Here is a 25423-nt window from a genome sequence, read left to right as displayed (position 1 = left end):
CTCTGTCGCCCAGGCTGGAGTGCAGTGGTGAGATCTTGGCTCACTGCAACCTCTGCAGTCAGGCAGATTTTTCTAAGAATTAAGTGTGACATAATATAGGTGCTTAAATCAATTAAGCAATGTAAAGCGCTTTTAACAGTGTCTGGCCAATAGTAAGTTCTCCATAAATGTTAGCTATCATGTCAAACCATCCCATAATTCAAATATAAATATGGTACCATTCAACACATAAAATAGTTGCATTTTTTAAGGGAATTAATGAAGTAGTTAACCATACTTTCTCCTTATGGTTATTAAGAGAACAGTTAATAATAGTTAACAGAAAAAAACATAACAAAGAGGATACAAGGAATAACAGAATATAATACATGCTGCATTGGCCACCAAGTGTAGGCAATGCAACAAGTTACATTATGAAATGGCTCACAGAGACATGGTCTTGGCTATCAAAATTAACAGCTGATTCAGTATTCTGCTCTGTCTTAGAGGAAGCTTCACCCTTCTCAGAATAACAGGAAGCACAGACTTCAATCTTAGCTCCAGTCTGGTACAACTGCTCAAACTCACACCAACCAACAGCAAGAGAATGAACTTCACAATCCCCAGCCAACATCCCATCCATTCAGCTAAGGGTATCTAGTAGAACAGGGAATACAATGAAAATCCACAATCATGTCGTTTTTTGTTTACACTCTCTACAATGAAGCCAGAGGGAATTACAGCAAGACTGCTGTATCCAAGATGTTTCAAAGCATATGCACCAGTCTAATCCTTTTTGGAGGCCAAATTCCTTCTTTTGTGATATTAACATTTGCTGTACAAACCCCTCCCAAATTCGTCCCCAGGCCTTCTTCAAGGTAAAGCTTGGAACAACTTATACTACATCTAGTTTTAGTTTGCATCATTAGGATGTGGTATTTTCTCAATATCATTTGCATAAGTCACGGATCCCTGTAACCAGAGTAATCCTCCATTGGTCCTTGAACTCCTTTTGGTCAAATCTATGTTCTTGGCACCCAACCTAAGAATGTTAACATTTCATGGTTGCTAGATGTTTTTAATACCATTCTCTTCTCTAACACAACAGATTTCTCTTCTGATACCTAATCAAAATTATTTAAATTACATTCCAATTTCAGAAAAGTGTTCTAAACACCATTCAATGCAACACAAAGTGGTTGTGACCACAGGTATTTTCTTTCTTAGGCTAATATGTAGTATTTATATATCAAATGTTAGCTCAACAAACCCAAGAGATATTACTTCTTTTAAAGACAATTTTGTTCATAGATGTGCCTAAAAAGAGCTGGCTGGTAAAAAGAATATGAATATCCTATTGGATCCTGGAACCACAGTAATGGCAAGAATACAAAGGCTATATACTGTATATTAGTCAAGCTACCCTTTGTTGAGTTTCTGCTAATGGTCAGGCCTCAGCATTTGTTACCAAATATGATCCCCATAGGGATTATTATTCCAATTTTTCATGCTAAGATATGGCTGTGTATTCCCTAAGATTACACAGCTGATCAGTGGCAAAACCAGAATCCAAATCCAGGTGGCTAGGATTCTGCAGCCCATAGGCTCTTTCTACCTTGCAGGCCACCTTACAGCACATGTTCCCCAATCACTGAGGCATACTTGGGAAAGAAGAACTGAGACTTAACAGCTCACTCAATCCATGCTTAAGGTTGGGAAGCAAATTATCACTACAATTATCTGGGAAAGGAAAAGTAAACTTTTATATTCCTGCCTCATTAATATAATCCTTTAACAATACTTCATTTTCCCCTAGTGTTTTCTTTGAGAAAGAATATAATAGACCTCAAGGGAAAATATGACACTATTAAAATTAATATTCACCATAATAATTGGACTTGACTCTCAGAAGCCAGTACTACTGACAGTTAAAGTTGATGTCCTGGCCGGTGCAGTGGCTCACGCTTGTAATCCCAGCACTTTGAGAGGCCGAGGCCAGTGCATCACCTGAGGTCAGGAATTCGAGACCAGCCTTACCAACATGGAGAAACCCCATCTCTACTAAAAATGCAAAATTAGCCAAATGTGGTGGCAGGCACCTGTAATCTCAGCTACTTGGGAGTCTGAGGCAGAATTGCTTGAACTCATGAGGCAGAGGTTACAGTGAGCCAAGATTGTGCCATTGCACTCCAGCCTGGGCAACAAGAGCAAAACTCCATCTCAAAAAAAAAAAAAAAATTATGTCCTCCAGAGGAGGGGGACTCTCTTATGATATTGCATCACAAATTTGTGTAAAGCATTAACTCTTTTCGGTTGCTTCAGATATGTTTTTGCATTCTACCTTAACAATAATAAGTGTAGTACCGTAACACCTTCAAAGAGATGGTGCCTCCTCCAAGCCTGAAATACTCTGTGGTTCATCTTTTCCCTGTGGGTTTGATTCTGCAGCTCAGAAGGTGACACTTTTTACAATACAACTTCATTCATTTTACAGCTTGCTTTCTCTGATGATTTGGGATCTCACCTATTTTGCCACCATTTATTAATCTTAGAGCTCCTCAGACACAAGGTTTTCATTTAATTTGTAACTTTGGCACAGAGACATTTTTAAGTTTCTCCAGCCCAAGGCTTGGAAAAGAGCTAAGGAAATGTAGCCAGGAGAACTCTACAATAATATTTTTAAAACCTCATATGTCCAGATTTAAAAATACATACATTTATCTTTTCTTCAGGAACAGCAATAACTCTAAGCTGACAAGATTTTTATTAATATGCTGGGTAACAGCTGGTGGACCCAACATGTTTTTTTGGAAAAAGAAAGAAACCTCAAATACCTTTCATTTACCCGTGATGACCTGGCTCAGTCCTTGAGAGGATTAGGAGCATTTCTTTCATAAAGTCACATTTCATTAGGATGAATGTTTTGCTGCAACCCAACTATATTGTAGCCCATCAGCCTTTCAGTTGATTACCGAAAAGTGGATCAACCTATAAGGCATCCTGCCACTGAACTTCTGAGTCTTAACATGCAGCAAGGTATAGAGGTGTAAGATACTATAAAAGACAAAGCAAATGCCCCAAAATAAAGAACTGAGAAGTAAAGATAATACTAATGACAATAAAGTCATATTTTTCAGAATGAGTTGGCATGAGAAACTAATACTAGAAATTTATATCAATTTCTTGGGCCTGGAACAAGAATATTGCCCCATTCTCCTGTTGAATGTGGTATAAGGAGATTGTCACAAACAGTAAAACACAATGGAAGCTTGTCTGCATAAAAGTAACATTTGATTGAGATCAATACATAACTAATCCCATTTCAAATCCAAAATAAAATCAAAATTGGTGACATTAAGGCAAATTATTAGCAGAGTTGTCAGGGCAAAATAAACATTCCTTTTAGTCAGAAGGGGCCTACATTCCTGGATAAGGGACTCCCATTAACTCAAACTCTTGCAAGTTAAGGAATACTGAAAGACATTTTCTTTTTTGCACAGTTGTTCCTACAATTAAGCTCCAAATCATCTGGTCTGATTGTACATGTACTAGAAGGATCACATGGGACTCACAGTCTGTAATCTGCTGATGACCAAATAGGACCGTCAGATGGTATGGGCTATTGCACACTAAGAGCTGACATTTATGAATCACTAGCTACCAGATACTTTTCAGAGCACTGTATATGGAGAAATTTCATTTACCCTTAACAGCACCCAAGTGTAATATGTATTACTAGATGTCACCATTTTATAGGTGAAGAACATGGAGTAAGTGACTTGACCAAGGTCACATAGACCATAAGGGGCAGACCTGAAGCTTAAGGATCTGCTTTAGATCTCATACACATAACTTTCCTGCTATGCTGGCTCTCATACACTTGCCGTCTTACCAGTCAGAATTCTCAGTAAACAGCTTTCTGAGTACCTGATAGAAAATGTTAGTGCAGAGTCAGGTTGGTGCAGTCCTTGGACACCACCCTCACCCTTCTTATTGTCCCCAGTCTCTAACTCTACCAGAGGTCTTCCTCCCTGAGAGGCTATACTCTCAAAAACTCTCCATCTGGCCAGCCCTTCATTCCAATTGGTACCTTCTTATTGGGACAATGATCTCCATTAGAGAATAGGTAAAGGTTAATCTTATCAAAGTTATTCACACGCATGTGAATTCTAAGTTATTCATGTGTGTGAATGACTTCGTAGGATAACTCTATCAGAGAGTACTTGTATTTCAGAAGAGGGTTTTGTTAACCCAAATGAATCATACAAGAAAGGATTTTGTTGTTATTTGGTTGCTTTTGTGGTGCCTGTGGTATAAAGAGCACAGCATTTGGAGTCAGAAAGAAACTGAAATCCTAGCTCTGTCAATATCAGGTATGTAAAATTGTGCAAGTAACTCAATATTCTGAATCTCTGGTTCCTCACCTTGTTTTTAAGTTGACAACTCTTCATAGGAGTGTTGTCACAATTAAATAAGATGATGTATGTCTGGCACCAAAGACACTGCCTGGCATATGAAGGGCATCTAATAAATGTCAGTCCTTATCCTATCCTCCAACCATTTCCCGAAGGACAAGGGCCATCATTTTACCAGGAATATTGGATTAAGAAGGTTTCTAGTTGTTGATAAGGGCAGACATTCTGCTATCTGCCTCCTTGGTAGCCTGCCAACTATTCATGTGCTCCTTGGAAAAGGAAACTTTTCCAAAAAGCAGGGACCTCAGAGGGCTGGTGAGACAGTGTCCTGTCACTAAAGCTTCACTAGAGATTGGCACTCACAATATTAGCATCATGTTGCTATATGCTATAAAAGAGACAAAGTACTATCTTTTCCTTACCCATTGTAAGTTTCACTGGGACCCCTGTAACAAAAGACAGATTGGGCCAGGTGCGATGGCTCACACCTGTAATCCCAGCACTTTGGGAGGCCAAGGCAGGTGGATCATGAGGTCAGGAGATCGAGACCAGCCTGGCCAACATGGTGAAACCCTGTCTCTACTAAAAATAGAAAAATTAGCTGAGTGTAGGGGTAGGCACCTGTAGTCTCAGCTACTCGGGAGGCTGAGGCAGGAGAATTGCTTAAACCCGGGAGGCGGAGGTTGCAGTGAGCCAAAATGGCGCCATCGTACTCCAACCCGGGCGACAGAGTTAGACTCTCTCCAAAAAAAAAAAATTACAAAAGACAGATTGACAAGAGAAAATCATACAATTTCTTGTTTTGATTCAAGCTTCCACAGACAAATTTGTTTAATATAAGTTATATGTGACATGGGAGCCTTCAGAAATGAAGACCCAAAGACCCAGGACAAACTTTTTTATGAACAGCTGTGCAGAAGTAAGATTAGAGAACAAAAGGGTATGGTCTAGTGGTAATTAACTGGGGGTAAATGGGAACTTAGCAAGGCCTGTTTGTTCAGATTCTTCATGGCCTCTCGGTATAGGGCAGGACATGTTTGGAATGAGGGTTGTATGACCTGCTTTCTGGAGAAATAGGTCAGATAATTCTTTTCAGGCTCACTTCAGGAGAGAAAGGCAGAAGAAGGTCAAAGCATGACCTTCTTGCTTCTGAGGTTTTCTCAATTACCTTCACCTTAAAACACTCAGTATGCTAAGGTATCATATTGTAGGATAGTGTGTCCTTCCCGATATCAACACCAAAATGGCATAGTCCGCTTTTTAAAGAGATTCATCAGCATTGCCTACAAATTTATTCTTTCACTCAAAAACATGTATTCATCAACTACCATGTGTCAAATGTTGTGCTAAGCACTTAAGACTGCAGAGATAAATGACAGCCAGTGAACTAGGTTTCCTAAGAGCACAGGTGACAATAAAAGAGAGAACAGAAAAGAGTTGTTCTACCAAGAGGTACACACATATATTTATATACAGATATACTCACAAGACACAGAATCATACTCAAAGGACAGTGATTAGCATCCATGGTGTCATCAATTGAGTCATTTTTTTCCACATTTTTTGGAGCACCTACTATTTGCCAGCCACTGGGAAAACAGAACAGTGAAAAGACAGGCCAGGTCCCTGTCTCTTGCAGAGTTTAAATATATGGCAGAGGAGATAGGCAATGAATAAATTAAATAAGCAGGATAATTTCAGCTATTGAGAATGCTATGAATGAGGCAATGTGATAGAGAGTGACTGGGTTTGTGCACCGCCTTCGCCAGAGTGGTCAAGGAAGTGACCTCTGAGGGGACAGCATTTCACCAAGATCTGCACGACATGAAAAGGGGCCATTCACGTGCAGAGCTGGAAAAAGACCTTTTGGGCAGAAAAACAGCTTGTCCAAAGGCCCTGGCAGAACCAAACTGGTGAATCCAAAGAACAGAGAGAAGGTCAGTGTGGCCGATATTTATTCAACAAGTGGAAATGGAATTAGGGACAGGAAAGAATCAGACAAGATAGGGATCTGTAAGTCACAGAAGGGAGTCTGGATTCAATGAATAATAGGAATGTATTGGAGGGTTTTTAAAAGAATGCTATGACCTGATTTACATTTGTTAAATAAGAGAGAGTATTCATATAATCACACTCTAACAAAGTTAAATGCATTCATGAATAATTATTTTATATTATACATAGACTGATGACCATTTTTGAATAATTGTAACTTAAAATATACTAATTCTAGCTAGAAGTTTAATTTTAACATCACTGGGTTAAATGTAATGATTGAGAAGTCATTTGAGGATATTTCAGTGACCTTGAGGTCTATAATGATCATCATTTATTAGGTGTGAGGCAAAAAGGTATCTTTTAATAAATTCTGGCCAAGAAGATGCCAGGCAATGTAAACTCCACTTGAAATTAATGCCCCTCAGCCTAGTGTGCTTTCTGCAAAACAGTCATGCTTGAGCGGGAGCCTTTCTAGCTCATCAAGCTAGTTTTGTGATTTTAAAATTCTGTGCAGCTGAGAATAAGCCAACGGCTCTTCTGTGTTTTGCTTTCATGAAAATCCCAGGATGTTAACTGTGAAGATGCTAACGGACCCAAAGTGTAATACTAGGCATGGCTGGGTTTTCAAGGGATCTTAGCTCACCCCCTCTGTAGGATGAGGTGTCCATATGGTGTCATATGGGGACATTAAGAAGCCACCTTCCCTCAAAGGTCCTCTGAGTGAGCCTCAGACTCCTGGCTTCCCCATCATACATTCCTCCTTGGGTGACCAGAACTCTAGTAAAAGACAACTGTTTTATCCTGAAGGAGTAATCCAGTGATACCATTGTCAGTCATGAATACCTTCCAATGTTGGTCTGTTAAAGTATCCAGTTACTGCCTAGCAAAGTCCATATGCATTTTTTCTTAAGTCAGAGGAGAATTCCGGGAAGCCCACAATGTGGCTTTAAGATCACATTCATAAATAAGTAATAGTACATCCAGACAACAGAATATTATTCAGTGCTAAGATCAAAGGAGCTATCAAGCCATGAAAGACATGTAGGAATCTTAAGTGCATATTACTAAATAAAGAAGCTAATCTGAGAAAACTACATACTGTATAATTCTGGAAAAGGCAAAACTATGGAGACGGTAAAAAGATGGGAAATTTTCAGGGGTTGGGGAGGGTGGGTAGAGAGGAAAGAACAGGCAGAGCACAAAGGATTCTTGGAGTGGTGAAACTACTCAGTACAATACATGTCATTATGCATTTGTCAAAACTCATAGAATGTACAACAACAAGAGTGAACGCTAATGTAAAATGGACTTTGGGTGATAATGACGTTTCAGTGTAGGTTCATCATTTGTAATAAATGCAACATTGTGGAGCAAGATGTTCATAATGGGGGAGATTGTGCCAGTGTGGGGGTAGGAGGAATATACGGGAACTTTGTACTCCCCCATATAGTCCTGTAAACCTAAAACTGCTCTAAAAAATAAAGTCAGTTTTTAGAAATTAAGTGATACACGGCAGAATGAAATAAAATTAGATCTTATTAAAAATGGGGAGCAGGTTTATGTGGAAGATCTCAAGGAGTAATCCCAGGCAGCATGATGGGGATGCCAAAGGATCCAGGGCTCACCGAACAATGGCCAGAACTTGTAGGGAGTGTGTTTCGTGGCCTCCTGGAGACGATGTTTCAAGCCTGAAGATGTCTTTACCAATGGGAACAAATAACTCATACGTAACAATGAGGCATTGATGCCATGTAGTCTTCCGGTGTCTTGAATCCAGAGTAGTCCTGAAGAGTGTGGCCTTTGGAGATAGACCAGCAGATTCAAATCCTACTACGCTACCTGTTAGCTGGGTGATGACCTCAGGCAAGTGGTTTAACCTTTTTGGGCCCTCGATTCCTTGTCTTCAAAATGATTACAATAATAGTCACTGCCTCCCAGGGTTACTGGGATTGTATTAAATGGGATAATTTATGTAAAGCATCTAGTGCAGTGTCAGAACTTGGTAAACCTTCATTCAAAGTTTGTGATGTGACTGAATATAGTCATTATTAGTAGAACGTAGTAGTGTTTGAAACAGTCTAAGCCCTCACAAAATATGTGTTGTTTGATTTATTAATAATAACAAGACTTCAAGTAGGCCATGTTTAATGCCTGGCTTCCATGTCACAGCGAGCAGGCTTTTCTGGGTTTTTAAGGGGAATGGCAGCCAAGAGTGAGCCAAACCCTCCTCTAACCGAATATCACTGCATTTTAGTATGAAGTTTCGCCTCTGATTGTGATCTACACCTGTATGTTTCACAAATAGGACAAGATAAAATACAGACTTCAGCTGCTACTATTTCTATTCATGTAGAATCTTTATTGTGGGGATCTTTATTTTAAAAGTAACTTTGTATCAGTTTGAGGTCTTTGAAGGAAAAGCTTTAGGTAAATTATAATATATAATTGCATTTTATGTGTTTAATCCAAAAGGTACTTTAACGAATGCTGGAATGTTTATTTCTATATCAAATCAGAACTCAGGATCGTGCATAGCTTACCGTGTGAACTCAGGATCATGCATGGCTTACCCTATGCAGCTACCTTGTGTTTCTGTACCACTATGCCTGCTTTGATAACTATGCAGGGGAGAGAAATGATAGGTTAGAAAATGAATAGATAGGTAAGTAGATGACAGATTATATATATATATTAAATATATATAAAAATATATAAATATATATAAATATATACAAAATATATATAAATATTTTTATAAAAATATATTTTTGAGATGGAGTTTCACTCTGTTGCCCAGGCTTGAATACAGTGACACAATCTTGGCCCACTGCAACTTCCACCTACCAAGTTCAAGCGATTCTCCTGCCTCAGCCTCCCAAGTAGCTGGGATTACAAGTGCCCACCACCACGCCCCGCTAATTTTTGTATTTTTAGTAGAGATGGGGGTTTGCCATGTTGGCCAGGCTGGTCTCGAAGCCCTGACCTCACGCAATCCACCTTCCTTGGCCTCCCAAAGTGCTGGGATTACAGGCATGAGCCACCATGCCAGACCCGATAGACATATATTTTTGTAAAATGAATTTTATTCACAGGTTATGGTGCTATTTGATTGTGTTAGAAGCCAGAACAAGTAGAATCCAACAGTAAGACTCTAGTATGGTTCCTCTAAAAAAAATCCAGAATATCATTATATGCCAAAAAATATGTATATTTAGTAATTCTTAGCCTGCCTCAGAGTTCTTATGAATAACTCATCATTTTTTTCAGTGTGCACCTGTATAAGGCCAGGTACTCATAGAGATCATTCAAAAGCTATTTATGTTTGCTATGCAATGTCTTCCATTTGCATTCTTTGCAAGTCTTGTTCAGACTGATGTTAAAATAAGTTTGTTTTTTATGGATACACATCAAGGATTGGAGAGCAGAAAAAGCCTGATCACATGCTGGGAGATGGAGAGGAGCCAGCACGAGATTGTAAAAATGTTGGCAACTATTACCTAAGCCCAACATGTGTGTTGGGCTGTTCATATCCAGCCCAACACACGTGAACAGTTAAATGTTTCCCTGTTACTCATTTCACAGAGATTGAAACTGACACAGGGAAGGAGTCTGAGCAGTGAACTCCTCAGCCAGGCAAACCCTCTAGACTGTGAGTCATTCCAGGACAGGAGCCTCATTCTCCACTCATTAGTGAGTCTCCAGCACTTGTTGTGTCTCAGCACTTGCTAAGTACTGAAAAAGGTGATCAATGAATTAATTAATGAGTGAAAGCATTTCTCTGCATTCCTCTAGTCTGAGACCTCCAATCTTCAAGTCAAGCACTGGAATGGATCTGGAGGTTGTTGAGCAAACCAAAGTAAATGGCCAAGCAATGTTTATTAGGGAACATATATGGAGGAAGAAACAGTAGTGGGTGTGAGGATCCCTTGTTACGTTGGCACATTCCTGGCTAGGGTCATACCCAACGATCCAGCAGGCCTGAAAGTCAGACGCCACGAGAAGGCTCCTGCCCCGTGGATTGTAAAGCATTTAAACTATATGATTAGAGAAGCATCAGCCCTTCCCCTGATGTGATCAGGAATAAACTACTGATATGACATAGCAGAACCTGGACTCCAGTCTCTCCTGGCCACTCATCAATCATGGCTAAAGAAAGCACCAAGCTGTCTGGTGTTCTCTCACCTGGCATATGAGAACCAAGTCTTATAACTCTAGCTATCTAACGTGGCAGGATTTGCCCCATCCATGTGCATGTTTGGGAAGCACAAGACCCTCCTCTGGCATGATGTGGGAAAAGAGGGCTGGGGTCCAAGCCTTGCCAATGACCAGGACTGTTCGTCTTCTGTGTAAACTGTAACCAGTTTCCATGGAGCTTTGGTGGAGGACAATTCCTTTCCTGGGAGGCCAGGCTGCAGGAGATTCCTCTTGAATACATTAACTCTTGTCTCTAAGTGGTGATGTGATAGACACAAATTAAACATGCCATGATGGCCACCCTCTCTTCCCAGAAACTGTGAGAGAGGCTTTGTGATGAGGCTAGGCTTCTCTAGGGTTCCTGTTACATTGTACCTCCATGTTATTCTCTACCCATTCCCAGCAAGGGTAATCCACCTATACCTCCCAGACTGTCCCAGGCCCAATACTTATAAATTTCCTGAGTCCCAGTTCCTTGGGCCATGTTCTCCATTATAGATCAATCGTCTGTCATATAAATCTTTGGACTGTGGGTAAGTCACTTAGCTTCTGTAGGCTTCTGGCGTTTCTGCTGCAAGATAGTCATAAAATCTGGCTATTGAGGAAAAGAGCCCTCCAAAAGAGGCACTACCGTCTAGTGGACTATTTTCATTTATTCCTTATTTTGTTTGCTTACAATTCTGGAACTTTAATACATTCTGGAACTTTAATAGAAATTTCAGGCACACAGCAGACCTATGGAGGAGGTATTTTGAGTTTTAATGCCACCCTACTTATATCACATTGGCATTTCCTTCTTGCTTTACAAGAAGTTGGTCCCTGAACCAGTGAGAAGGAAGATGATTTTGATTCAGTGTCCCACTGTGGCCTCTGAAGGACATTAGTCTTTACTGTGCTTCAAGTTCAAAGTGATCTGAAGAGATTGTAGGCACCAGATGGGACTCAGAAACCTGGGAAAGGGCAAAGAATCAGGGAAGCCACAGGAAAAAGAGAAAGGGGGAAAAAATAGAAAGTCTGATAAGGAAAGGAAGAAGGACTGGTTTCTTTGTATTTTTTTTTTCACGTCTGTCTTTGCCTTGGATTGACATTGAGGCAGAAGTGACCTTTAAGTTGTGCCTGAATCCTCTACAGCTCCTAGCATGGCAGTTCAAAATGTCTGTTGAATGGGACAAACAAGAAATCTAAAGTGGTGTGTGGTCATGAGCTCAGGGGAATGGGTCATGAACACTGCCCCAAACTTCACTGAATGTCCCCTGGTTAGTTTCACTTTGTAAGCAAATAAAATAAGGAATAAATGAAAATGTTACCAGAAAGGGGTACCAATCCAGATCCCAGGAGAGGTTTCTTGGATCTCACACAAGAAAGAATTTGAGGAAAACCCATAAAGTGAAATCAAGTTTATTAAGAAAGTAAAGGAATAAAAGAATGGCTACTCCATAGGCAGAGCAGCAGCTTGGGCTGCTGCACTAAGAATACTTACAATTATTTCTTGATTCTATGCTAAACAAGGGGTGGATTTGTGAGTTTTCTGGGGAAGGGGTGGGCAATTTCCAGAACTGAGGGTTCCTCCCTCTTTTAGACCATATAGTGTAACTTTCTGAAATTGCCATGGCATTTGTAAACTGTCATGGTGCTTGTGGGAGTGTCCTCTATCATGCTAATGCATTATAACTAGCATACAACAAGCAGAGAGGAGGGCCAGAGGGCACTTTCGTCACCATCTTGGTTTTAGTGGATTTTGACCAGCTTCTTCATCACAACTTGTTTTATCAGCAAGGTCTTTGTGACCTGTATCTTGTGCCAGCCTCCTATCTCATTCTTTGACTAAGAATGCCTTAACCTCCTGGGAATGCAGCCCAGTAGGTCTCAGCCTTATTTTACCCAGCCCCTATTCAAGATGGAGTTGCTCTGGTTTGAACGCCTTTGAGAAAAATACTCCATTAGAGAGTAATGCTTGTCCTGCTGGAATCTTTTCCTCAATACCCAGATTCTATTACTGTCTTAGAGCAGAGAAGCCACAAACCTACAGAAGCTGAATCACAGAGGCTGGTGGCGAGCTCAGGACAGACACCACATTTCCCAGCTCTCAGAATTAGAACTGTGAGATTCAGATGAATGAACAAAATATAAAAGACGGGGAAAGTAAAATAAATTGCAGACTGCACAAAGTTGGAATGGAATCATGACAACCAATCCTTAATCTGTTTGCTATTAGGGTGGAGAACAAGATTGCATTCTGTTCCTCTGGAATTCAGACACACTTTCTGATATTTAAAGGAATACAAGGAAAGCTCACACAGGCTGAGCTGGGTCTCTTTATAGTGTAAATATCTTTCCAATGGGAAAAAAAATTACTGAAAGATGGTAAGTTTGTCTTCTGACAATATTTCCCAGACGTTTTTCTAGTGTTAACAAAGCTCTCTTGGAGTGTCACTATTTCTGAGGAGTGGTAACTTTAAAGCAAAAGGAAGGAAAATTTCAATAAGAACCAAGCTGCCCCGATTCTCCCTTTATTTTTAAACAGAACCATCAAAGGGCAGCTAACGGAAATATACTTAAGTGGCATTAATTCATCCTTAAGAGAACTCTCAAAGAGTTTTATTGCTACATAAGGGAAAGCTATAAACCAGCAGGAGTGGAAAGCAAAGAAAATAAGTCTGGGGAGACATCTTGTGTAAGAAAGTGAGCAGGTGGTCAATAATGTATCCTTGGCTGGTTTCCACAGCAAGGAGACAGAAATTCATGGCAAGGATGTGGCCCACAAAACAGACCATCACAGAGAAAAGAATTATGAAACTTTGCAAAATGCTGTTGAAGAGTTCACTTGAATATGAAATAATAAAATGCTCATCTCCTCTCCTTTTTATCAATACCCATCCCATTTCATGTTAATACTCGACTCCAACCTACTGCCTGACTATGTCCAATCCCTGGCATGATTAAAGACAACAACAACAAAAATAACTAAGATAGGCAGGACCAACGACAGTGAGGTTTTAGACCTAAAAGTAACATTGGGGTCAGTTAGTCTAACAATCTTGGTTTTACAAACAAGGAAATGGGTCTTAGAGGTTACTTTTGTAGAGAGAAAGAGAACTTCAGAGGTTTTTCCTTGCAATGAGAAGTCTTAAACTGCATATTCAGACTGGAGATTTAGAAAAATGCCTCTATGATCCTGTCATTCAGCTCAAGCTAAGCCTAAGACATTTATCATAGGTATAAAGAGAATCTTACAAGTATCCTGAAAATGAGTAAAAGTTATCACTGATCTCAAGAATATTTTACCATCGGTCAACCCTTCATCATTCTTTACAGGGCTTTTAAAATAAAAAAAAAAATAGCATTCTTTATTAATTTCTAAGAAAGAATGGCTATAATGTAGGATTTTCCATTCTTGTAAGCTGGCAGGAGACCTCAGGACATAAAATCAGGAGAGTGAAAATGAAAACAGTAAGCAGGGGGAAGAGTAACATTGATCCAGTGTTCAGGTGCTCTCTCAGCCATCACACTATGAAGATGGTACTTCAACATTTAGAAAAGGGGTAGGCAGGATGAAAATGGTGCCATTTGACAAGGATTTGTCAAGACTACTTTGTGCACAGTTATGAACTAAGTGCAAAGAGAATTCCCAAAGATAAAGGTTTGACTCTGTTCCCCCAGACACTTGAGTGAGCTGTTACATGGCATGTCTTTCCCCAAACCAGCTTCTAGAATTTATCACCAAGAATTGGTTTTTCAAAATAAAATGCATTACAGATTTGCTTCACTTAGGGGGAAATTAACCTTCTGTATTTCAACAAATGCCTATGGCTAAATATTGTTTGAGATTTATTTGGCATTTTGGACGTGAGGATACTACTTTTCACTGTGTATAAAAAGAAGTATATACTGAATTGAGTCTGTGTTTTTTCATACACAAAATTATGTAAAGGTCTATGAGTAAGGAATGAATCTTTTAGACATAACTCTTTAAATATGGTAAACAATAAATAAATGTTTGTTGTAGCAATATTATTATTGAAGTCCCCCAAAACAGTGTGGAAAGATAAAGCTAGAAAAGTGATTGTAAGCTGATGATTTTGCTGACCTAAAGGTTTATATATATATTACTTGTGGATTTTACTTCCTTCAGCAGTAAAAGATAGCCTACATTCTGTAGTCACTCCCACAAAGGCAACCTGCTGCTATCACCTGGCAGAAATGTCTTCAGTTCTCTGAATTTCAAAGCCAAAGCCCTTTGCAGTTAATACAAAGAAGGCTCCCCAGAGTGACCAGTTTTTCTGGGGGAAAGGGAGTAAGAAGAGATCCAGCCTTTCAACTTGTGTTTGCATGTGGCAAACAGGTGGGAGACACACTGCACTGAAATGGGCAAGCTGACACAATATTTGTTACTTACTTATTAGAAACTATCTTTACCTTGCCTTTCTTCAGACAAAGAGAACTTCAGAGATTTTTCCTTGCAATGGGAAGTCTTAAATTGCATACTCAGACTGGGGATTTAGAAAAATGCCTCCACGATCCTGTCATTCAGCTCAAGCTAAGCCTAAGACCTTTAACATAGATATAAATAGAATCTTAAAAGCATCCTGAAAATGAGTAAAAGTTATCATTGATCTCAAGAACATTGAGCCAGGGGACAATCGGTCAGCCTAGTTTTCCAAACAGGTCTGAAACAATGTAAAAACAAAAACTATTACCTTACAAATTCTTCAAGATGATACCGCAGTGAAGCAAAGTGTCATGGAACGTGTGCTCAAGATCCCATCTGTTATTACCACTGATCCTCCTCCACCACCACCACTGTTTTCTTTTTCTTAATTTAAATAATAGCTAACACTTATAAAGTGCTTACTATATTAGACACTGTTGTAAGCACTTTACTTGTATTAATTTCCTTAATCTTCTCAACAACCTCATAAGACAGGTAATGTTATCATCAGCAGCAATTTATCAAAAAGAAACCAAGGCACAGACAGGTTAAGTAACTTGCTTAAGATTACACAGCTAATAAGTGATGGAATCAGGATTTAATTCAGGCAGTTTAGCTCAAACTTTCTGCTCTTGCTAACTTCGTTGCAAACTCTAGTCAGCCAACTGGACTCATTCATGCCCCTCGCTACTTCCTCTAGGCACTGGGCTTCTACAACCCCCCACTCCCCATCTAATTCACTCCCTTCATTTTACAGTTTAGTAAAAGGAGGCCCTGAAAGGTTTACAAGGATATCATGACAGAGAAGTTTACAGAGAAGACTCCAAGTCTCCCATATCCAGCTCAGTGCTCTACTCACACTCTAAGTCTTAAGAAATAACATTTGTGATCCATGTTTATCAATGAAATTCCATATGTTCTTGTAAGTTCTGGTGCCTTGTAATGAGTTTTGCTCATAAAAAGAAAAGTCCTTTACACTCTCAGCGTCCTTAACTAATATATCCTGAAGACCTGGCATCTGTTACATAATACTCTGCCCTTTCCTTTCTACACTTCCATTTTTCTTTGAAAAATGTTCAGTGGATTAACTGTGAAAACCTTATGATTTTTCCTCCCAGACACCACATCCATCTCTCTATCCCTCAAAATAAATTCCACCCCTTAAATAAATGGAACTTCCAATACCAAGATAGCTGTGGTTTGGTTGCTCTCCAAGCTTTGCCTTTGTTCAAAGGGCAGGATGTTACCACGCAGGCTAATTATCTAGATGGAGCTGTGGTTGAAAAGTAGTGGATTTTAGAGACTGCCCTCTCTGTGGATGATGATTTATCACAATTGAATATTTTAGGCTTAGCCCCAGGTTTAGAACTAAATTTTTTTCAATTTAAATTCATTGTTGGGAGCAGTCCTGTGGAATGATTTCTGCTACTCTTGAACCATGCAACAAGGAAAGAACAAATCCGCATTTTCACTGACCAAGAAATTGTCAAGATTTTTTAGCTCTTTTATAATTCAGAAATTGTGGACTAAATTATTGCAACTTTAGTAGGACTGCCATTCTGACTGAATGGTGTCTTTGTGTGTGGTGGTAGGTGATGGGGTAGGAGGAACCAATTTTAGAAAACATTGAATAATTATTTTTATTTTCCAAGTCCTATTGATATGATTTAATGTTCTCCCCATGTAAGATAGAAATCTTATGGCTTAACTTTTAATATCAAGTCATTCAGGGTTATATGATTCAAAATAACCCTAGCTAAATAAAACTTCAACAATATGACCCCCAAGAAATGTATTATAAAATTTATATTTTATATAACACATTATAGTTGTTTGCTCTAAATAAATATTTTTACGATGTCCAGTTTAATGGATTACATTAGATGAAATTTCCCCACACATCTCTCCCTTGCAAAAGGCCTGAAAACACTTATTTTATATTGTGTTGGTTACACAAACTGTACTAGTGCAGAGAAAGCAGAAAGCTGTCCATGTAAATAACAGTGTTCCGCAGTCTTTCTAGAGCCATACCAAGAAGGAACTCACCTTGCCGTGTATCGCCAGGTCCATGGAATGGCAAGAACCTTATTCTTGCAGAGCCCTCACAATCCCCTACTTTACTGTAGAGCTGCCTCTGGATGTTAGATCTTCCATTTTTCTTACAAAATTTTTGTTACTCCTAAAGCATGACTATGTCACACTCATTAACTACCCATTTCCCCTTTCCGATATGCATACTTTGTATTTGTCATTCTTATGACTGGAAGCCTACATCAATATTTGCTGAATGACTGCAGGAATTTTTGAGCACACACATTGTAGGAAGTTTTTATCTTTCATAGCCACTTTTTAAAGGTTTCTCAGTAAGTTCCACATTTGTATTGAACCTTTGAATGTGGTAAGAAAAAAAAAGTCATGTATTATTATTATTATTGTCCCTAAATCGTGTTTCTTATTTTCCCCTTTGGTTTCTGGACAAATAGCTTATTTGACCAGAGGAATATTTATGGGGGATAGGGGGTGTACAAACTCTCCATTCTTATTCCATACCCAACTGTAAGAAGAAAGAGTGCAATATTGAAAAGTAACTGTAAGTATGAGATTGATCTAACTTTCTGACATACAAAGGCTTGAGTGCCTAAGTTGGAGGTGGGGTCTTGCTCTGTCGCCCAGGCTAGAGTGCAGTGGTGCAATCTCCGCTCACTGCAACCTCCACCTCCTGGGTTCAAGCAATTCTCCTGCCTCAGCCTCCCGAGTAGCTGGGATTACAGGCATGCGCCACCATGCCTGGCTAATTTTTGTATTTTTAGTAGAGACGGGGTTTTGCCATGTTGGCCTGGTTGATCTCGAACTCCTGACCTCAGGTGATCCGCCCGCCTTGGTCTCCCAAAGTGCTAGGATTACAGGCATGAGCCACTGTGCTCAGCCCCTAAAATTATTTATTTGTAAAGTGTGGATATGTTCTTCACATTCACAGTTACAAGAAAACTTTAGAAGTAGAAGGGACCTCAAAGTCATATAGCCAATGTTCTCATTCTGCAAATGAGGGAATTGATGCCCAGTCAGGATAGGTGACTTACTTGGGTCAGAACTAAAACTTAGGTATTTTCTGCTCTGAAAACAATGATGCTTTCATATTATGGAAAGAAAAAACTATATATTCTACTTCAGAATTTCTTTTTTAGGGATTTTCTCAAGTGTTTTATAAACTATTTAGCAGCCAACATTATTCCAGTTAGAGAAACAAAAAAATTAACTGCAAACTTCAAATATGTGAGCTATTATTTTAAGAAAAATATTCTCCAGATGTTTCCCAACTCCTTTGAGAATGGAAAAAAGGCAATGAGCTTACAGTTCAGCAGAAGAGATTCAGATTAGATATTAGGAAATCTAATGTGAAATCCTACAATTGGTTACTAGGGAATATTGTAAAATCTCCTCTGGAGAACCTTTGGAATGTGGTGGTTGGCCATTCATTTCAGAGGCATTATGTGTGTGGCTCCTTTCTAGAGCTGGGGGCACAACCTAATTGACTTCTCAAGTTTTGTTGGTCCCATGAGGTCATTATCTGACTATAGCTAGTACATGGGGGTAATTGGCTACTCTCAATTACAGTATTCAGGATTTGTTAGTGAAGCATATAATTTAGGCTGTTTTACATTTATAGCCATCCTGGTAGATGTAAATGAGCAGAATGACCAAAACCAGTGAATGTTTATTTGATGGTCTTGCCCACTGCCTCCATGTGATTGATTGACCAGAATCTGACAGGCTTATTTATTTGGGCTCTCTATTAGTCCATTTTCACACTGCTATAAAGAACTACCTGAGACTGGGTAATAAAGAAAGGGGGTTTAATTGACTCACAGTTCCGCATGACTGGGGAGGCCTCAAGAAACTTATAATCATGATGGAAGGAGAAGGAGAAGCAAGAACTTTCTTCACAAGGTAGCAGGAGAGAGAGAGAGAGAGCGTGCTCCCAAGGTGTGGGGGTTGGGGGGAACTGCCAAACACTTTTAAACCATCAGATCTCATGAGAACTCACCATCAAGAGAATAGCACAGGGTAAACCACTCCCATGATCCAATCACCTCCCACTAGGTTCCTCCTTTGACATGTGGGGATTACAATTTGAGATGAGATTTGGGTGGGGCCACAGAGCCAAACCCTATCAGGCTCCATCTCAGCATATTTACCTTGCCAGTGGCTTTGTGACTTAATTAACATTTTAAGCTTGTATTCCTAGTCAGAAAAGCAAAGAGTAAGGAAGCCTAAGAGCTTGTCTTATGTAACAGAAGAATTCCTTATTTCACGCAAAAAGAGGGCCTTGATATTTGGAGGACAAGATGGAGAAAACTGACAGTACAGTTAGATGGATCTGTACCTTGTAAAACAAAGCTGGAACTTTGTCAGCTAATATATTGGATGGCAGCTCCTACAAGTAATTAAATAACAGTTTTCAATTTTTGACTTGGAATGTAACAGGAATAACTGTATACAGTCTTGAATTTCAGTAAAATAATCAATCATATAAATACAGGATGGGGACATTATCAGTTAGAAACTGAAATGTCAAAAAAGACCTAAGAAATGGATATGGGATTAATGACATAATGTATTTGAAGTACAGTTATGTGTCATTTAACAATGGGAATATGTTCTGAGAGATGCACCATTAACTGATTTTGTCATTGTACAAACATCATGGAGTGTACTTACACAAACCTAGATGGTACCACTTGCTACATACCTAGGCTATGTGGCATAGCCTATTACTCCTAGGCTACAAACCTATATAGCATGTTACTGTACTGAATACTGTAGGCAACTGTAACACAATGGTAAGCATTTGTGTATCTAAATATATCTAAACATAGAAAAGATAATGCATTGCACCACAGACAGTATGATAGCTAAGACCTCACTAGGCGACAGGAATTTTTCAGCTCCATTATATTCTTATGGGGCCACTGGCATAAATAGTGTCCTTTGCTGACTTAAGCGTCATTATGCACCTCATGATTATATAGTACCTGGGACTTTTTTTCAGTAAATAAAAAAACAATGTTGAGATAATGCTGAGTTACTTACCTGAGGGTGATTGATCAATATAGTTAAAGAGTTGTTAATATCTCTAATACTAATCAGTTTTACAACAAAGGTACATATCCTTTATCAGATGACCCTAACGTGGGCTTATTTGAAAATGATCTTAGCACGATAATAAAAGGTCATGTGCCCATCTTTTATCTTATGGCCAAGTTTTGGGATTCATTTTCTCAACATGCCCTCCTTTCCTCCACCACTTATAGTAAGCTACATGTGCGCCTCCATATATGAATCAAAAAAGGTAAGTCTCTCTAAAAGTTGCTTAGACAATTTAAAAAGCAACAAAACTGTACAAGATAATGAGCTGCTTTTTAAATGTTCCCATCATTATTAATATCCAAGTTAAAAACAGAAGGACTTTCTATCAACAACCTCTGTAGGCAGAATTTTAAATGGGGAGTAAAGCTGAATTCGATACTTTTGAAAGCACCCCTATCAACACACTAAGAATCTGTATTGTGAGGATCCATCAGTAAATACTGAGAAGTCAAATTCTTCTTGGCCTCAGAAAGCTTACAATCATGTTTAGTCTAATGGACAAAAAACAACAAGAAAAAAAAGTAAGCCTGGTTATAATCACATCTGACTTTGTATTTAACTTTAGGAGAATAATGATGATGGAGAAGTTGGGAAGCTTTCACAGAAGAGGCAGGAATAGAGTTGGTCTGAAGGAAAGAAGGTGTGATAGGCTAAGTTGTGTCCCCCAGAATGCATATGTTGAACCCCAAGTACCTCAGAATGTAAGCGTACTTGAAAATAGGGCCTTTAAAGAGGAAATTAAGTTAAAATGAGGTCACTAGGATGACCAGTGTGGCTGGTAAATAAGAAGAGGCAAGTAGGACAGAGACATATGGAGAAAAGACTGTGAAGACGCAGGGAGGTGACTGCCGTCTACAAGCCAAGGAGAGAGGCTCCAGCAGAATCCAACTCTGCCAATATTTTGACCTTGAACTTCAATGTCTGTAGAACTGTGAGAAAATTAATTTCTATTGAGCCACCCAGTCTGAGATACTTTGTTATGACAACCATAGAAAACTAATGGTAGGACTGAAATCTACAGAGAAATAAAAGGAAAATAATTATCTTCCAGGAAAAAAGAATATGGTAAAGAAAGAATTCAAAATGAGGTCAGGCATGGATGAAGAACATACTTTTGAAATGAGTCTATATTAGTGAAAGGTACCTTCAACTAACATTGTAGTAAATAGGACCCTCCTTTTTTCCCCATACGTTGTTTTAAGAGAGATAAATTTCTCAGCCTTCACATATGTATCCAAAATTTACTTCCTCAGATGTCGTTCCCTACCATTCTTTCCAAAACACTGGAGTGCTTCCACTCCATCATTCTTGATCCCTTTACCCTGCTGCTATACACTGAATGTTTATGTCCCCAAATTCATATGTTAAAATATGACCCCCACAAAGTGACGATATTAGGAGGTGGGGCCTATGGGAGATGATTAGATCATGAGTGCAAAGTCCTCATGAATAGAATTTGTGCTTTTATAAAAGACACTCCAGAGAGTTCCCTTGCCCCTTTTATCACATAAGGACACAGCAAAACGGTGTCATCTATGAACCAGAAAGTGGGTTCTCACTAGACACCCAATCTGCTGGCACCTTGATCTTGAACTTCCTAGACTCATGAACCCTAAGAAATTGCTGTTCTTTATAAGCCTACAGTATTTTTGCTATAGCAGCCCTAATAACTAAGACACCCACAATTGCTTTTTCACAGCACTCAAATCTGAAATTATAAAATTTATTTTTAACGTTTATCACCTATCTGTCCACACTAGAATGTGAGTTCAATAAGGTAAGACCTTCACTCTCTAATTCACCACTGTATCTCTAATACTCAGAACATTTCCTAACAATTTGTAAGTGTTCAATAGGTATAGCTAATGAATGGATTGCCCTGAGAAATACAATCAAGAGAGAATTTTCTTTGAGAGGCATGGAAAAAACAGGAAGGCAATTCTGGTGAACACTGGAAGAGGATTCTGCCTGACCTTCCCTTCCTTTAGGGTGGCAAATCTGAGGCTCTTGAGAGACTACAAATCTTGTACAAGTAGGAGGCACAGAGGACCAGCCCAGGAGCTGATTAGAGAGGCTTGTACACACCACACACAACAGAGACACACATAGGCTGGGTGCAGTGGCTCACACCTGTAATCCCAGCATTTTGGGAGGCCGAGGCAGGTGGATCACGAGGTCAGGAGATGGAGACCATCCTGGCTAACACGGTGAAACCCCATCTCTACTAAAAATACAAAAAATTAGCTGGGCGTGGTGGTGGGCGCCTGTAGTCCCAGCTATGGGAGGCTGAGGCAGGAGAATGGCGTGAACCTGTGAGGCAGAGCTTGCAGTGAGCGGAGATCGCTCCACTGCACTCCAGCCTGGGCGACAGAGCGAGACTCTGTCTCAAAAAAACAAAATCAAAAACAACAAACAGACACACACACACATACACAAAGACATGCTGTGTTAGCCTATGTGAAAGGGAAAGTTGTATTCAAGGCAAGGACCAACAGATTAAATGTTTAAACATTCTTCTGTATAGTAAGCCAAAATATCATAAGGATAAATGTACAAATAGAATGCTGAGGAGCATCCAAAATAATATATCTATCACATTATTCTGTTAATATATATATCACATTATTCTGTTATATACATTACAGGTCATATGAGGAATCTGAAACTCTCTGAAGCCCTGCCCAAATGTAGGAAGCCATTTAGCGCTATTCAAGATGTCTAAGATTGGTAATTCTCGACACATGAATGAATGACTGCCTCGGTTCAGCTGTTCTTTTTCTAAATCATTTTTAACAAGTACATTTAATGGCCATTACTGTTTTATTCATGTTAGGTTATCATTATTGCAGTTAACCTCACATCTACTTTGCTACTATCCTTCTCTGAAAATGTTTGACATTTTAGTTGGTTTTGATTTGTCTTTCTGGTCACACTCCATTAATAATAACTTAAATATGAATAGTCCTTTTCAGCTTACAAAGAATTCATATTATCATTTGTACCTCTGAACAGCTTTGAGGGATAGACAGAGATTATAATTTCTATTTTATAGGTAAGAAAATTGAGGCTTAGTTAAGATAAGGGACTTGTCCAAGGTCATAGGCATGAAGAATGGCAGAGTCAAAACTTAAATACAAGTCTTTTGACTTATTTGACAGTGCTTTTGTCATATGACATGACACCCATCACTAAGCCAGCCTGGCTGGCAAAGATTCAATGTTTACATATGTTTAGATATGCTTATGTTCAAGAACACAAACACACACACACACCCAGCTGTCAAACAAATACAAATCAAAGAAAATATTAAGGAGAACTCACAATATTATTGTGCTCCACATTCCCAGAAAGAGAGGCATGAAAACCCACTATCACAATTTCTTCCCAGCAAAAATTTGCAGGTTCCTTCTTTCTCGCCAGGTGTTTGTATAAAGTTACCCAAATTTGATGTTCTTTTTAGTGATTTGGGAGAACCATCACACCACTTTGACCACCAAAAATATCCTCAGGGACAGGAGAAAAATTAGTAGGAATAAGTAAAGCGGTAAATTCTAACTAGGGCCCTTACATAAATATTCAAGTTAAAACTGAACAAAGTTTATTTAGATAAAGAGCCAGAGAAATGGCAGATGGCAGACCTAAGGAGCTGGTTTAGAGGAGAGAAAGGCCAAGCCTATGAGAGGAAATAATTCAACTGGTATTCTTCCAGGCATTTCATCTCCTTCCAGTTTTCCAGTATTTCATTAGATTGTCCTGGTTTAAAGATTGTTAAGTATAATCCAACACATCCACTGAATTGATGGAAGGGTGAAGGGCCAAACATGCTAGCTTATTATTACAGACTTTACCACAAGTCTGGGGTTCAATAACCAAATTCATTCATCCCCAAAAGTAGAATTAAGCACCAGCTTATACATTACCAGATATTACCACACATTTCTGGTATGGACTAACACTTTCAGATCTCTAGTAACTGTCTTGCAGACATTGAATGTTAGAGCTAAACAAGACTTAAGAGAACCTCCAAGTCTTATTTTAATAAATGAAGAACTTAAAGAAATCTGTTTAGATACACATAACCAGACAAGAAATAAGTACTGATCTTTGAGTGAAAAAAGCAAAAAATAGAAGTGTGTATAGTATACTGCAACTTATGTTTGAAAGGGATGTATATTATATGTGCATATCCACAGACTATCTGAAAAATATGAGGAAAAATTGTTGCTTCAAATATAAGGGATTTTAGATACTGGATAACAGAAGTAGGAGGAAAATTTACTTTTTGCTAGATATCCTTTGCCACTCAATAACAGCTTACACATCTGTCACCCCTACTAAGAGTACAAGCTCCTTGTTGGTAAGGCCCACTGACCATATTATATTCATCTTAGTATTCCCAAATGGGCCTAGCAACTGTTTCTTCATTTTTTCAGAGGAAAAATGATTAGTTAGTATATTTAGAAAAATTGTAAAGCATTGAACTTTGTGATAGGGATTCATTTTAAGTATTTTCTTAGGTGCTTTTTATTAACCAATCTTTTTGTGGGCTGTTTACACTCTTGGCATTACCCTTGAATAGGATATTGCAAAATCAACGCACATTTTCTAAGAAGTGGAAAACTATGATCCAGAATTAAGTAAGACAAACGCAAAGAAAACAACTCCTGTGAGAATGGAAATTGAATTATTTATAGACAGAAGTTTTTTCAAAGTTTTCCAGAAGACACTTACATTAAAAATTGTGAGAAACTTGCCACTTCTCTCTCTCTCTAGCATTATGATGACATGCCCCTTAAGATTCAAATTTTCATTAAGTCCCTTAATAAAGTGTGAGCATGTAATGGGTGTATGCCCAGTGTTAGTACTACAGGGGACGGGGCTGGGCAGGCAGAATATTGAACAGACCTAAGTGTGTACCACACTGGCCCTCTAGTGTGCGTTTGCCAACAATGCACTTATCTGGCTGGCTGGTTTTAGGCCTAGGGCGTTTCCAAACAGAGGTCTTTTCAAGCTGGTTTTTATAAACAGATAAGCCCCATTTATATTAATTCTGTTTACTGCCAATTTGTAAAGAGTGCTATTAATGGGCTTAGAAACAGCATATTCTTATCAATAGTTAAACATCTCCCTCGTATTTATACAACTAATTTGCTTCGTAAACTCCTTTCTTTCATAAAAGGACAAAGATAGACTTTAATGGTCCAATTAACCAATTTCTAAACCAATGAATTCATAGTATTTAAATACAAGAAATAAAGGT

General features: G+C 38.9%; 1 protein-coding gene and 1 long non-coding RNA gene across 3 annotated transcripts in view; one reads left to right on the top strand and one right to left on the bottom strand.

Moving 5' to 3' along the window:
- Window positions 1-25423, bottom strand: part of LOC126949330 (uncharacterized) — a 67482-nt gene that overhangs the window by 14183 nt on the left and 27876 nt on the right. The window lies entirely within an intron of this gene.
- COL8A1 (collagen type VIII alpha 1 chain) overlaps window positions 1-25423 on the top strand; it is a 148505-nt gene that overhangs the window by 113575 nt on the left and 9507 nt on the right. The window contains exon 3 of one of the 2 annotated variants that reach the window (XM_050782052.1): window positions 3480-3591. In XM_050782052.1, coding sequence (XP_050638009.1) covers window positions 3589-3591 — 3 coding nt within the window. In that variant the 5' untranslated portion in view covers window positions 3480-3588. Of the gene's footprint in view, window positions 1-3479; window positions 3592-25423 lie in introns of those variants that run through there. The other variant, XM_050782053.1, reaches the window with a different exon arrangement.

Source organism: Macaca thibetana, chromosome 2 (genome assembly GCF_024542745.1).
Source record: "Macaca thibetana thibetana isolate TM-01 chromosome 2, ASM2454274v1, whole genome shotgun sequence".
In the NCBI taxonomy this organism is placed as follows: Eukaryota; Metazoa; Chordata; class Mammalia; order Primates; family Cercopithecidae; genus Macaca; species Macaca thibetana.
Note: the sequence above shows the minus strand (reverse complement) of the source record. Positions and strands in the feature narration are given on the sequence as shown.